Source organism: Aureococcus anophagefferens (genome assembly GCF_000186865.1).
Source record: "Aureococcus anophagefferens unplaced genomic scaffold AURANscaffold_12, whole genome shotgun sequence".
NCBI lineage: Eukaryota > Pelagophyceae > Pelagomonadales > Pelagomonadaceae > Aureococcus > Aureococcus anophagefferens.
In genome coordinates, this window is record NW_008705572.1 from 542,442 (window position 1) to 556,361 (window position 13,920).

At 75.4% G+C, this 13,920-nt stretch overlaps 2 protein-coding genes across 2 annotated transcripts; both read left to right on the forward strand.

Moving 5' to 3' along the window:
- Positions 1-2,912: 2,912 nt before the first annotated feature.
- AURANDRAFT_64907 (hypothetical protein) lies at positions 2,913-10,400 on the forward strand (the record flags this gene model as incomplete). Its single annotated transcript, XM_009039629.1, has 3 exons — positions 2,913-6,459; positions 6,627-8,673; positions 9,284-10,400. 3 exons carry the CDS (start codon positions 2,913-2,915, stop codon positions 10,398-10,400), a joined length of 6,711 nt encoding a protein of 2,236 aa, XP_009037877.1.
- Positions 10,401-11,743: 1,343 nt separating this feature from the next.
- Positions 11,744-12,666, forward strand: AURANDRAFT_27841 (hypothetical protein; the record flags this gene model as incomplete). The annotated part of the gene is made up of 2 exons (XM_009039630.1): positions 11,744-11,942; positions 11,984-12,666. The coding sequence occupies 2 exons, from the start codon at positions 11,744-11,746 to the stop codon at positions 12,664-12,666; spliced, it is 882 nt and encodes a 293-aa protein (XP_009037878.1).
- Between the last annotated feature and the right edge of the window lie 1,254 nt (positions 12,667-13,920).

Consider the following 13,920-nt stretch of genomic DNA (forward strand, 5'->3'; position numbering starts at 1 on the left):
CTCGGCGCAGTAGAGCGGGCCGTCGCCCATCTGCGCGCGGCGCAGGAGGTCGCCGCAGCGCGGGCAGCCCGCGCCCGGCGCGAGCTTCGCGGCGCAGCACCGGTGGATCATGTGGCCGGGGAACGCGCAGGCGCCCCCGGGGAAGGGCACGAGCGGCTCGCCGGCGGGCACCTTCGCGTAGGCCGCGGGCGCGGACGCCGCGAGCTCGTCGTCGTCCGCGTCCTTGGCCTCCTCGCCGTCGTCGAGGTCGATGGCGTCCGTCGCGCGGCCGCCGGAGCCGACGGCCTCGGCGCGCGCGCCGACGCGCGCCGCGGAGCCCATCTGGAGCAGGCCCGCGCGGTCCGCGTCGTCCGCGGCCTCGACGAGCGACTGGTGGCATACCTGAGAGTTACAGTGGTGTTGGTGGAGGAGACGCCGACGGACGCGGCGACCTACGACGCACTGGTCCGCCTTCCAGCAGGCGAGGCGCTTCGCGCGGCGCCGCGACTTCGAGAAGAGCTTCGTGAGCTCGCGGCCGTTGCGCGGGAGCACGGAGTGGACCGTCGCCATGCGCATGAGCGTCATGATGGAGAGGAGCAGCTTGAAGAGCTTGATCTTCTCGCGCTTCTCCAGACCCTGTTCCGCGAGCCGCGCGAACTTGCTCAGGACGTCGAAGAACGCCGCCTGCAGCGGCACGTAGCAGTAGAGCTCCGCGAGGCTCGGGGTCACGGGCAGCGACCGCACGACGCGCGGGGGCAGCTGCTCCGAGAGGACGCTCTTGTCGCGGCGCAGGAGGCCGCGCGGGCGCCACGTCGCGACGGCCTTCTGGACCGCCGCGGTCTTCGCGGGCGACTCGTGGGTCGCGCAGGCGTCGACCCACCACGCCTTCGTCGCCGCGTCCTGCCGCGCGTCGAAGAACGACACGAGCGCGGCCATGTCCTGGGGCCCGTTGTTGTAGGGCGTGCCCGTCGCCGAGACGCAGAACTTCGAACTGTGGCCCAGCAGCGCGGCGCCGATGCCCCACTTCGACGTCGCGTTCCGGAGGAAGTGCGCCTCGTCGATGATGACCGTCGTCGACGAGCAGGCGACGCGGCGCGCGGCGCCCTCGGCCTTGGCGGCTTCGGCCTTGACGACGGCCGACGAGCGCCCGCCGCCGAAGAAGAAGCCGGCGACGAGGCGCCGCACGCAGTCGGCCTCGGTCTCGCCCTTGTGCAGGAGCGTGTTCTTCTCGCCGCGCTTCGCCTTGCCCGCGGCGCTCCGGTACTGCGCGAAGAGGTCGGGCAGGAGCGCCGCGGCGCGCGGGAAGAGCGGCGACGCGAGGCTCGCGCCGTCGAGGGCCGCGTCGTAGGCGCCCTGGACCTCGGTCTGCAGCGTGTAGCGCGTCAGGAGCACCCAGGTCGCGCCGCGCGCGACGGCCGACTCGTAGCGCGCGACGCGCGACTTGAAGGCGCCCTTGTAGACGTGGACCTTCGACGCCGCGGCGACGACGCCGCGCAGCAGGTGCTCGCGCCACTGCGTGAGCACGGCGTCGTTCGGCGCGACGACGAACGTCGGCAGGTCGTCGTCGCCCGTGGCGCGCGATACGGCGTCGCGCAGGACCGCGCCGGCGAGGCACTCGACGGTCTTGCCCAAACCCATGACGTCGGCCAGGAGCACGCCGCGGCCGACGAAGGGCGGCGCGGCGCGGAGGACGCCCTCGAGGTCGCCGCCCAGGTCGTCGCGCGGCCAGCCCCGCGGCAGGCCCGCGCAGAGCCGCGCGGCCTCGGGCTGGTGCGTCTTCAGCGAGAAGCCGAAGCCGCAGTGCCAGAGCACGCGCTGCAGGAGCCGGTCCGCGTCCGTCCGCAGCGTCGCCAGGTGCGCCGCGCGGTCCGCGCCGTCCACGCGCCGCTTCTTCTTCGCCGCCGGCTGCGCCGTGAGGTCGACGACCGAATCCTCCGAGTCGGACCCGAGGTCGTCGACGGCGCCGGCTTTCTCCGCGGCCTCGCGGGCCCGCCGCGCGCGCTCCGCCTCGGACAACGTCTCGCCCACCTCGAAGTCGTCGTCGTCGCCGGCGCCGGTGTCCGCGAGGACGAGCTGGGCCGCCGCCGCGAGCGAGCGGAGCTCGCTCTTCTCCGCGACGCCCGCGAGCGACCCGCCGCCGTGGACGACGAGCGTGCGCAGCTCGCGGACGGACAGATCCTCGAGGGGCTCGGCGGCCAGCGCCAGCGCGTCGCGGCGCGAGTCGACGTCCGTGCGGGGCGCCGGGGCGGGCGCCGCCGCGACGCTGCCCGTCCAGAGCTCCTCGGGCCGCGGCGCGGCCGCGGACCCGAGGATCTCCCGCTCGAGGAGGGGCAGCGTCTCCGGCACCGAGACGAAGTTCACGCCGCAGTCGCGCGCGAGCGCGCGCACGTCGTCCTCGACGGTCTCGCCGCGCGCGACGCCGCAGTCGCCGAGCAGCCGGTCCACGCGCTGCTCGAGCGACGGCGCCGCGGCCGACGGGCGCGCCGCGAGGGCCCCGCCCTGAAAGGGCGCCGCAGCAGGGACGAGGGCGCCGCTCGCGGCGTCCTGCGCCTGTTTGCAGGCGCCGAGGCGGGCGACGGCCGTCGCCGCGCGCTCGACGAGCGCGTCCTTGTCGAGGCAGTCCGCATGTTCCAGGCCCGCGCGCTCGATGAGCGCCTTCAGCTCCTTGATTTTGAGGGCGCGCACAGTGTCCATCTTGTCGACGTTGCGAAGCACCCAACGTCGGCCGCCTCGACCCAAGGCGCGCCCGCGTCGAGGCTCGGTCGCACTACTCACCTGTGAGCAAGGCTCAGACTCGAGAAGCTTCGGCTTCGTCAACGTCGGCCGATCCACGGCAACTCACCATACATGCAGCCCGGCTGCCGGAGTTGGTTGGCATGGGGAACTAGAGGACGAGGCGGAAATCCCGCGCAGAGCAGCGCGCCGTCGACCAGATGGCCTCGCCTCCTCCGCCGCAGCGCCGCAAGGCGCCCAGGTCCGGCGACCGCGTCGTCGACGCCTACCTCGCGCAGCTCCGGCGGCAGACCAAGGCGCTGAGCCTCGACGCGCTCGTCATGCCCGTCGCGTCGCCGCACCCCGCGCCGCGGCCCGCGCACTACTCGCCCTACGCCGTCGGCGCGACGCCGGTCCGCGGCGACGGCGACGACGCGGCCTACAGCCTCGCGGCGCTCCTGACTAAGGACGAGAACGCGTCGCCCGAGCGGCGGCCGCCGTCGCCGGAGCGCGCGGTCCGCGACGACGAGCCCCTCCCGGAGAAGCCGCCCGCGCCGCCGAGCGACCGCCGGCCGCTGGCCCCCGCGAGCCTCGTGCAGCACGAGACCATCGAGCACCCGCGCGAGCGGGAGGATCGGAAGCCCGACGTGCCCAAGCGGTGGCCGCCCGCGCGCGCGGCGCCCGCGTCGCCGCCCCGCGGCGCCCTCGTGGCGGCCGAGGACGCCGCGGCCAAGCAGGCGCACTACGCCAAGTGCGCGAAGCGCTACCTCGAGGTCGAGCGGGGCCGCGCGGCCGCCGCGGAGGCCGACGACCGCGCGCGCCGCGAGGAGAAGCGCCTGAACGCGGAGCGGAGCCGCCTCTACGCCGCGGAGCAGCGCGTCGTCTGGCGCCTGCGGGCCATCGCGCGCAAGGAGCTCGCGCTGAAGCGGCGGACGAAGGAGGAGGCCGCGGCCGCGGCGTACGCGCGGGCCAAGGCCGACCGGGGCGCCGCGCGCCGCGCGTCGACGGCGGCGGCGACGGTGCTGGCGAAGCAGGACGACGCCGAGGCCGTCTACGCGCGCGCGCGGCGCGCCGAGGCCGACGCGCTGTCCGCGCGCGCGGCCGCCGTGGCCCTCGACGACGCGAAGCGGTCGACGGCGGAGCTCGCGGCCCTGCGGCTCCGCCGGGCCATCGCCGGCGGCGGCGCCCCGCCCGCCGACCGCGACTTCCGCGCCAAGTGGGCGTCGAAGCTGGCGGACATCGAGTCCGTCATGGCCGCGGCGCGGTCCGAGCTCGAGGCGCCGCCGCCGCCGCCGCCGCCGGCGTTCTCGCCCGTGCGCGCGCGCCGCGGCGGCGGCCGCGCGGCCTTCGGCGCCGCCGACGCCTACGGCTCCGACGGCGGCGCGCGCGAGCGGCGGCGGTTCGTGGCGTCGGGGACCGCGGGCGCGCTGGAGCAGTGGACGGACGCCGACGGGTGGCGCCTCTGGTACTTCGAGCTCTTGAACGCCGCGGGCGCGGCCGACGGGGGCGCCGCGGGCGGCCGCGGCGCGCCCCTCGCGCTCTTGCGCTACGCGTCGGCCGCCGGCGGCCGCGGCGGCGGCGCGCACGCGATCTACCGCGACGGCGCGTCGACCGTCGAGGACGCGCCGGGCGAGTTCGCCGTCGCGTCCTTCGTCGGCGCGCGGCCCGTGCGCCTCCGCGGCGCCGACGACCGCGAGCGCGCGGCCTGGATCGCGGCCATCGCCGACGCGCTGGCGTCGCCGAGCGACGAGGCCGCGGCCGCGCGGACGCGCGAGCTCGTCGCCGGCGCGCGCGCGGCGCCGCCGCCCCGGCGGCCGCCGCGGCCGCCGCCGTCGTCGGACACGGGCTCCGACTACGACGAGCCGGCGGCGGCGAAACGGCCGCCGCGGCCCCCGGGCGGCCGCGCGCACGGCCACGTGAGCCCGCCGGAGTCGCCGCCGGAGTCGCCGCGGCGCCCGTCGCCGCCGCGCGAGCGGCCCGTCGACCCCCTGGCGACGCTCGCGGCGGCGCTCGACGCGCGGGCGGGGCCCGCCGTGCCGAGGAAGCCGGTCGCCGGCGGCGCCGCGCCGCGGAAGCCGCCCGCCGAGGAGCCGCTCCGGAAGGCGTCGATGGACTCCTTCGATTCCTACGCGGACTCGGGGCCCGAGGACGCGCCGGCGCTGGCGCGCGCGCCGCCCGGGGCGGCGGAGCCGCCCCGGAAGCCGTCCGTCGACGACCTCGACTCCTACGCGGACTCGGGCGCCGAGGACGCGCCGGCCGCCGTCGCGCCGCCGCCGGCCCCGCTCGCCGCCGACGACGACCCCTACGCGGACGACGCCGAGGAGCACGACATCGTCGCGCCCTACGTGCCCGCGCCCGTGGTAGCGCGGCCGCCCTCCGCGAAGGCGCCGGCCGTCCGGCCGCCGCCGGCCCTCGCGCGGCCGCCGGCCGCGAAGGCGCCGCCGGTCGCCCAGGCGCCGCCGCCCCGGCCGCCCGTCGCGAGACCGCCGCCGGCCGCCCGGGCGCCCGTCGCGAGACCGCCGCCGGCCGCCCGGGCCCCGCCGGCCGCGAGCCCGCCGCCGGGCCCGGCGCCCGCGGCCGCGCCGGCCGCGTACGTCGCGCTCGCGGACCTCTCGACGCCGGAGAAGGCCAAGGCGTCGAGCCCCGTGTCGAGCTTCTTCTCGGAGCCGAGCCCGGACGACACGTCCGTGGCCGCGGCGGCCGTGCGCCGCGCGTCGTCCATCCTCACGTGGATCGCGTCGCCGTCGGCGGGGTCGCCGTCGGCGGAGGCCAGGGCGCGGGCCGACGAGCCCGTCGTCGAGGACCTCCGGCCGCCGGACCCCTACGCGGCGCCCGGCGACGGCCGCGACGCGCCGGGCGACTCGCCGGACCCCTACGCGGCGTCCGCGGAATCCCGCGAGGCCGCGGTCGACGCCGACGACCGCGTCGAGGAGCCCGACGCCCGCGCCGACGAGCCCGCCGCCGCCCCCGCCGAGGAGCCCCGCGTGCACATGGACTTTGGCGCGCGGCTGTCGATCACGGACACGCAGGAGAACGTCCTCGACGCGATCCGCCACCAGTTCCTCGACGAGCTCGTGGACGAGGAGTTCGAGGAGGAGGTCCACGTCGTGCCCGCGCGGCCCGCCTTCCTCCCCGCCGAGGAGGCCTTCGTCGCCGACGACCTCCCGCCGTCGGCCGAGGCCGCGGCGAACGACGAGCTCATCGCCGCGTCGCGCGCGCCGCCGCGCGCGGCGGCCCCGCGAGCGCCGTCGCCCTTGGACTCCGACGGCGAGGACGACGACGCCGACGACGACTCGGGCGACGGCGCGGAGGTCGACGCGACGCTCCCGGCGGCGTTCCGCGAGTCGGGGAAGGTGCCGTTCCCGGGCGGCATCCCGAACGCGCTCGCGGCGGTCGACCCGGCGCCCGCGGCGCCGGCGGCGAAGGCGACGGCGGCTCGAGCGGCGGCAACGCCCGAACCGAAGGCGCCGGCCCCGACGAAAGCCGCGGCGGCGGTCAAACCCGCGCCGGCGGCGGCGAACCCCGCGCCGGACCTGCCGGCCGCGCCCCCGGCCGCCGAGGCCGCCGCGCCCGTCGCCGCCGAGGCCGCGGCCGCGCCCGTCGCCGAGACCGCCGACGCCCCGGTCCCAAAGGCGGTGCCGGCGGTCCGGAACGGCATCTGGAGATGCAAGCGGTGCGGCAAGAAGAACGGCTCCGGGAAGGCCGCGTGCCTGGTGTGCCGCGCGCCGAATCCGAGCGCGGCCCAGGGCAGGAAAAGGGTGATTCAACGTCGCTTCAACGTGAGCGTTCCGCGCGCGCGCGTTTCGGAAACAGCACCCGCGCTTCGAGAGCGCTCCGAGAAATGATCGCTTGTCCAAAAATCAGCCGAAACGAGCGGAAAACGACCGAGATAGGAGCCTTTGAAGTTGGGAATTTCGCACCCTTTTCCTGCCCAGGCGCGGCCGAGGCGCCGCCCGCCGCGAGGCCCGCGCCGGCGGCCGCGCCGGCGGCCGCTTCGACGCCCGCTGTACAAGCCGCGCCGGCGCCCGTTGGAGAGCCCGCGTCGACGCCCGCCGCGACGCCGGCGGCGCCCGCTCCGAAACTGGCGGCTCCACCGGCGGCCGCGGCCCCCGCCGCCGCGGCCCGCGAGCCCTGGCGCTGCAAGAAGTGCGGCAAGGCGAACCCGGCGTCGAGCGACGCGTGCCGCATGTGCCGCAAGCGGCGGCCGAGCCTCGCGGCGCCGGCGCCGACGGCCGTCGCCGCGCAGAGGGCCGTCCGCGCGTCGATGCGCCGCGCGTCGTCCGCGGCCGTCGCGCCGCCGCCCGACGTCGCGGCGCCGGCGGCCGAGGCCGCGGTCGAGGCCGCCGCCGACGACGGAATCAACGAGGGTGCCGCCGCGGAGCCGCGGCCGTCGACGCTCTTCAAGCTCGAGCTCGACGCGGCCGCGAAGCGCCGCGCCGACAAGCGCGCCGACGCCGACGCCGCGGGCGCGCCGGCGCCGGCCCCCGCCCCGGCCGCCGCGTCGCCGTCGGCGGCGGGCCTGCCGCCGCGGTCGCCGCGGCCCGGCGACGACAAGCCCGCGACGCCGCGGCGGAGCTCGCGGCGCAAGAGCCACCTGCGGCGGCGGCCGAAATCCGCCGCCAAGGCCCAGCTCCTCGCGGCCGTCGAGGGCGCGAGCCCCGCGTCGCTCCGGCGGTCCCACCAGGGCTCGTCCGTCGACGACTGCTCGTCCGTGCGGTCGTCGCTCGGCGACGAGGACAGCGTCGTCTCGTCCCGCGGGTCGCCCCGGGGCGGCGGGAGCCGGGTCGCGATCGACGACGACCTCAACCAGCGCCACAGCATCTCCGCCGTCGTCGAGGCGGACCTGCGCGCGTCCCTCTTCCCCGAGCACGCGGCGACCCTGGACGCCATCAAGGGCCGGTCCCAGCGCGAGAAGCGGCGGAGCCGCCGCGCGTCCGTCGCGTCGAGCCCCCGGCGCCGCGAGTCCGCGGCGGCGTCGGCCATCGCCGGGCAGCTCGGCGCGGCCGCGGCCGAGGCCGCGGGCCGCCGCGCGGACGCGGCGGCGGCGGCGGCCGTGAAGCGCCGGTCCGGCGCGCCCGACGACGCCCTCGCGCGCCAGAGCTCCGCGGAGTTCCGCGACCTGCTTCGCGTTTTGCAGGGCGGCGCGACGCCGCCGAAGCCGTCGCCGAGCGGCCGCCGCGCGTCGACGGTGGCCAGGAAGGGCCTCCTCGCCGCCGTCGCCGGCGCCGCGCGCAGGCTCGCGCCGGAGACGCCGCCCGCGGTCTGGGACGAGACGGTGTCGTTCCGCGCGCCGGCGCTCGCGTGCGCGTCCGCGGACTGCGGCAACGACGCGGCGGCGCTCCGCGGCGCCTACACCAAGGCCGGCGACGCCTGGTTCTGCGCCGACTGCTGGGTCGAGTTCTCCAACGCCTACCCGGACGAGTGGACCGACTCCTTCGGCGAGGAGACGCGCGCGGCCGAGAGCCCGCCGTCGTCGCCCGACGACGCGCCCGCGCCCGCGCCGCGCGCGCGGACGTCCATCGGGCGCCTCTTCGGCGGCGGGGCCCTCATCGAAGACGACGACGACGACGACGAGGTCGCCGCGGCCGCGCCGCCGGAGCCGTCGCCGCGGCGCCGGTCGACGAGCGACGCGTGGGACGCGTTCGCGCCCCCGGCCGCGGCGAACGAGGAGGCGTCCGCGGCCTACCGGCGGCGCCGCGAGTCGCTCACGCCCGTGCCCCACCAAGACAGGGGCGGGCCCGAGCCCCCGTCCGACGGCGAGAGCCCGCTGCTCGTCGAGCGCCGCGCGTCGCTCCTGCCCGTGCGGACCCGCGCGGCGTCCGACGGCGCGTCGCCCCAGGAGGCCGCGCTGTCGCCCGAGTTCGTCCAGCGCCGGTCGTCGCTGCTGCGCGTGGCGACGCGCGGCGCGTCCGTGACGCCGAGCCGCCGCGGCGCGCCCGACGCCGCCGCCGTCTTCGCCGAGCCCGCGGAGCCGCCGCCGGAGTTCGTCGCGCGCCGCGCGTCGCTCCGGCCCGTGAACCCGCCCTAAAGAGCGTCGTGGTGCGGTCCTGTGTCGTGATCCTGGAGTCGCGCCTCTGCCACTCGTGCCACCCGTCGGCGAGCGCCCCGTCGGCGCGCGCCGCGCGCGACCTCGGCTCTACGAGACCCGTTTTTTTGCGCGAAGCTTACGCGGTGCTAGCCCTTTCGCCGCTTCGCGTCGTCGAGGATCTTCTGCAGCGCCGCGCGCTGCGATTCGACGGTGTCGTGCTGCTTGAAGCCGTCGCGGTCCCGGAGCTTCTCTCCCGCCTCCCCGATGCTATCGTGGGACCGGCCGATGGCCCACTGCATGATGTAGTAGCCGCCGACGATGACGGGCCAGGGGTAGACGAACTGCATGTACTGGTGCGCCGGGATGCCGGCAGCAGGATTTTCGTGCCGTGGATGGGCTTGACGACATTTTCCCGCCACCAGTCGAAGAAGGACTGCTTTCTTTGGCCTGTGAGCGAGCGCGTGGGGCTGGCGAGCAACTGCCTGGAGCTGGAGAGCGATTGCCGAGCCGCCGCGCGGAGGGAGAGCATTTCGCCGCGCCGTGCTTGGGCCAAAATTGCCACAGCAATGTCAGCATCGCCGCCGTCGCCTTCTCGTCCTTCGCGGTCACCATGACGCTCCCGTCGCCCGCCGAGGGCCGCGAGAAGCTCAAGGCCGCCGGCGGCGAGCAGATGGCGGACCCGGCGAGCATGGCCTACCGCTCCTTCGGCCTCGGCTGCTACGCCGTCGTCGTGCGCTACTGTACGATGCCCCTCGAGAAGACAGCCATGATCATGAACAGCGCGCAGGTCAGCGGCAGCGGCCAGCTCGCGCAGGCGAGCAAGATCGTCTTCGCGGACGGGCCCTTGACGCCGTTCCGCACCGTCGGCCGCGCGTCGATCGTCGCGTGGTTCTTCCAGTACAGCGTCATGGGCTTCATCTTCCAGGCCTGCGACCGGGGGCTGAGTTCGGCGCTGGGCGTCGCGCCCGTGGTCTACGGCGACCAGCTCATGGAGGACGCGTCGAAGGACGAGACCGCGATGACGACGGCCGACGCGCTCAAGACGGCGGGCAAGCTCGCGCTCGTGCCCGTCGTCGCCGGCGCCATCGAGTCCGGCGTCGCGAACCGCGCGGAGACGCAGCGGTTCTACGGGCTGGCCACGTCCGCGGCCGTCGAGGCGCGCATCGGCGCGAACGCCTTCGTGCGAGCGTGCGGCCCGGCCTTCGGCGCGAACGCCGCGCGCAACGCCATCATGGCGACGACGTCCTTCGTCGCGACGCCGACGCTCTACCGGAAATACTACCCGCAAGATCAAAAGTCCAAGGGCAGCCTCTTCTGCTTCGGCCTCGGGCTCAACATCTTCTTCGGCAACGTGCTGGCGATCACGCAGCAGTCGCTCTGGGGCCGGGCGCTGGACTCGGCCGCCGCGACGGGCCGGCCCGTGTCCTACGCGGCGGTCGTGAGCCAGGGCTACAAAGCCGAGGGCCTCGGCGCGTTCATCACCGCGCCCAAGTGGTTCTCGCGCGTCATGATGAACGCGCCGATCCAGGGCACGATGCCCTGGTTCTACAACAACGTGCTCCCCCTCGGCGAGGGCCTCGCGCTCGCGGGCGTCGCCTCGGCGCTCGGCACCGTCGCGCCGCGCGCGAAGCGGCCCTCGGTCACGCTCCGCGGCCACGGCTCGGGCCGCGAGCGCGTCTGAGCCCCGGCGGACGGCGCGCGCCGAGCCCCCGAGGCCGCGGCCGCGGCCGGCTCCGTGACGAGCCGCCCGCGCCCGCGCCCTCGCAGCCTCGTCGATGCGCCCCCTGCCCCTTCCTGTGCATGTCCGAGCCCCCGCGGGCCTCGTCGATTTCCTGCCGCGCGTGCGGCACTGTAAGCTCCTCCGAATCGAGGTCGCTTGCTTGCTTTGTTTACGCGGCGACGCGGCCCGGCGGGTTCGGGAGCGCATCGAGGAGCTCCCGCGCGTCCATGCCCTCCGTCGCGTCGAAGATCTTCTTCGCGTCGCCGGCGCCGAGCTGGTAGACCGGGTTCGTGTCGAGCCAGGACCGGAGCACGGCGGCGCCGTCGCGCGGCGGCTGCGTGAACGGGTTCGAGAGCTTGGCGACGAGCCTGCGGCCGAGCGGGTCGTCGGCGACGGACGCGCCGGCCCAGACCTCGCGCTCCTTGAGGCCCTCGAGGGGCCCGGCGGAGGCGTGGACGCAGTTGCAGCTGATGGCGGGCTCGCGCGCGAGGCCGAGGCTGTGCCAGTGGGTGCGGAACTTGCCGCGGAGGCTCTTCGGCGACGCGGTCGACGGGTCCGTCGGGCCGACGACGACGTCGCGGAACTGCCGCCAGCTCAGCACGGACGGCAGCCAGGTGACGACGAGCACGCGCACCGTCGCGGCGTCGGCGACGAACTCCTGGCGCATGGCCGGGTAGAAGCCGTTGATCGTGTAGACGTCGCCGCAGGCCGCGCCGACGAGCTTGGCGACGTAGACGCCCGGCGACAGCTTGAGGCAGGGCCCCGCGCGCCACATGGTCTCGAGCTCGAGGCCGTCGACCTGGAGCTCGGCCATGATCACGGGGTTCAGCGCCGTCCGCGCGGCGCCGTACTCGACGCCGAACATGTCGGAGAACGCGACGGCCTTGTCCGGCGACAGCGTCGACGGCGGCGCGCCCATGGCCGCCGTCGCGAGCGACCCGTAGTGCTGGTCGATGAGCTTCTTCTCCTCGACCATGGGGCCGGAGATGCGGAGGCGCTTCGCGACGGTGCAGCCGGCGGCCTCGAGGCCCGCGACGACGACCTTCTCGGCCTTGTCGTTGTCGGCGTGCGGCTTGAGGAAGACGACGGCCTCGTTCTGCAGCTCCTCCTGCACGAAGAGCGGGAACATGGCGGACATTCCTGCGGTGCTGCTCGGCTCTCAGGTGCGCTTAGTTGTCGGTATAGGGAACTGAATTTTAGACCACCATGCCGCGCGCCAAAACAATCGGAGATGTCAATGTTGATGACCACCCAGCCCTCACGATGGCCATCCGGAAGAAGTAGCCATCACCGCTGCTCCGACGATGCGCGTCTTCCTCGTGTCGGACCTCCACGCCGACTGCAGCCACAACATGCGCTGGTGCGAGAACCTGGAGCGCGAAGCGGACAGCGCGCTCATCGTCGCCGGCGACGTCGCGACGGATCTCGGCGCCATCGGCCGCTGCCTGAAGGTGCTGCTGGACCGCTACGACGTCGTGTTCTACACGCCGGGCGCGCCGCGGCGTCGCCGAAGACGCAACCCAAAGAAACGACCGAAACTCTAGGCAACCACGAGCTCTGGCGGTCCTCCGGCTTCGCCGACAGCTTCGCGAAGCTCGACGCGGTCCTCGCGCTCTGCGCGGACCTCGGCGTGCGCACGGCGCCGGAGCTGCTGCCCTGCGGCGTCTTCATCGTGCCGCTTTTATCGTGGCCCCACGAGGACTTCGACCGCGAGCCGCCGCTCGCGCTGCCGCCCGGCGAGACGCTGCGGCGGCCCGTCGAGCCCGCCTGCCGCTGCATCAGCGACTACGGCGCGTGCGTCTGGCCGGGCTTCGAGAACGGGTCGCGCGCGCTCGCGGCGCGCTTCGACGCCATGCAGGACCTCGCGCCGCTCCTGGAGCTGCGGCGGCGGGCCTACCCGACGGTGCCGCTGATCAGCTTCTCCCACTTCCTGCCGCTCCAGTCGCTCCTGCCCGAGAAGCGGTTCCTGTTCTCGCCGAACCTCGCCAAGGCCGTCGGCAGCGACTTCCTCGAGGCCCGCGTGCGCGCGCTCGACGCGGACATCCACTGCTTCGGCCACACGCACTTCTCCTGGGACTCGACGGAAAACGGCACGCGCTACGTGCAGCACTGCCTCGGCACGCCCGACGAGGCGAAGCGGCGCGAGGCAGCGTCCTGTGGCCGTGACGAGTTTCGAGGGATGTCGACCGGGAAAACGAAGAGAACTCGTCACCGACATGCTTGGTAGGCGCGAGGCCTTCCAGGACGGCATCTGGTCGGGCCACGCGCGGCCGCTGTTGTTGTGGGACTCGGAGGGCCCCGTGCCGCCGCGGGCCCACGAGCCCTACTGGAGCGCGTTCTACGCGACGCGGAAGCGCGAGCCGACGAGCTACCGCATGGCCGAGTACGTGCGGTGCGTCTACTGCCCCGCCGCGCCCGCGGAGCCCATGCCCGCGCCCCGCGCGTCCGCGGCCGCGCGGGACGAGTCCGCCGCGTCCATGCAGCGGCGCCTCGTGCGCCTCGCGACGGCGTCGACGAGGGGGTAGTCTAGACTGTCGTCGCTGTCCAGCGACTTCTGGGTCTCGACTCGGAAGGCCGACTGACCCGGCGCGCGCTTTTTTTTCCGATCGTAGTGGTTAGTGCCCCTCGATCGGCGGCGGGCGCGAGTTTGTCTCGGCCCGCGGTGGAGCGCCGCGGCGGCTTGGCGAGGCCGTCGGCGCGGGGCAGCGACGTCGCGCTGAGCGCGGCGTCGGGAGCCCGGGGGTACATATCTCTCAGAGGGGGGGGTGGGGAGGAGCGCGTCTGCGGCTCGCCGCGGGGCATGGGCCCGCGGCGCCGTCCGACGCGCCCCCTCCGGCTCGCCGCGGGGCATGGGCCCGCGGCGGCGGGCGCCTCCGTCGGCTCGCCGCGGGGCATGGGCCCGCGGCGGCGCCGCGGCGCGCCTACTTCTTGCTCTTGCACTCGGAAGCCGGCGGATTGCACTTTTTGTCGGACCACTTGCAGCCCGCCTTGAGTTCGATGCGCGAGGAGGCACGCACCGTTGAGTTAGATGCGCGCGCTCGCCAGCGCCACGTCCGCGCGCTCCACCGCCTCCGCGTCGACGGTGGCCGCGCCGCCGTCGTCGTTCGCGTCGTCCGCCCGCCGGACCCGACGCCGCAGCCCCGCGACGCAGGAGCGCAACTCGTCGCCGCTAAAGTTCGCGAGGATGATCAGCCAGAGCGCGATGAGAAGCGTGGACGCGAGGAGCACGACGAGGAGGCTCGCGAACACCTTGCCCGAGAAGACGCCGTCGTGCTGCTCGAGATTGTCCGTCGCGAACACCATCAGCGCGTAGAAGAACACGAGGACGAGCTCCGTCTGCGCGACCTCCGAGACGACCCCGTCGTCCTCCTCGACGTAGGGCTCGTAGTGGCTGAAGACGCGGTAGGAGATGAGGCTGCCGAGGAGCCCGATGGCGATCTGGGAGATGGAATCGGGCACGAACATGGACAGGCACCCCGTG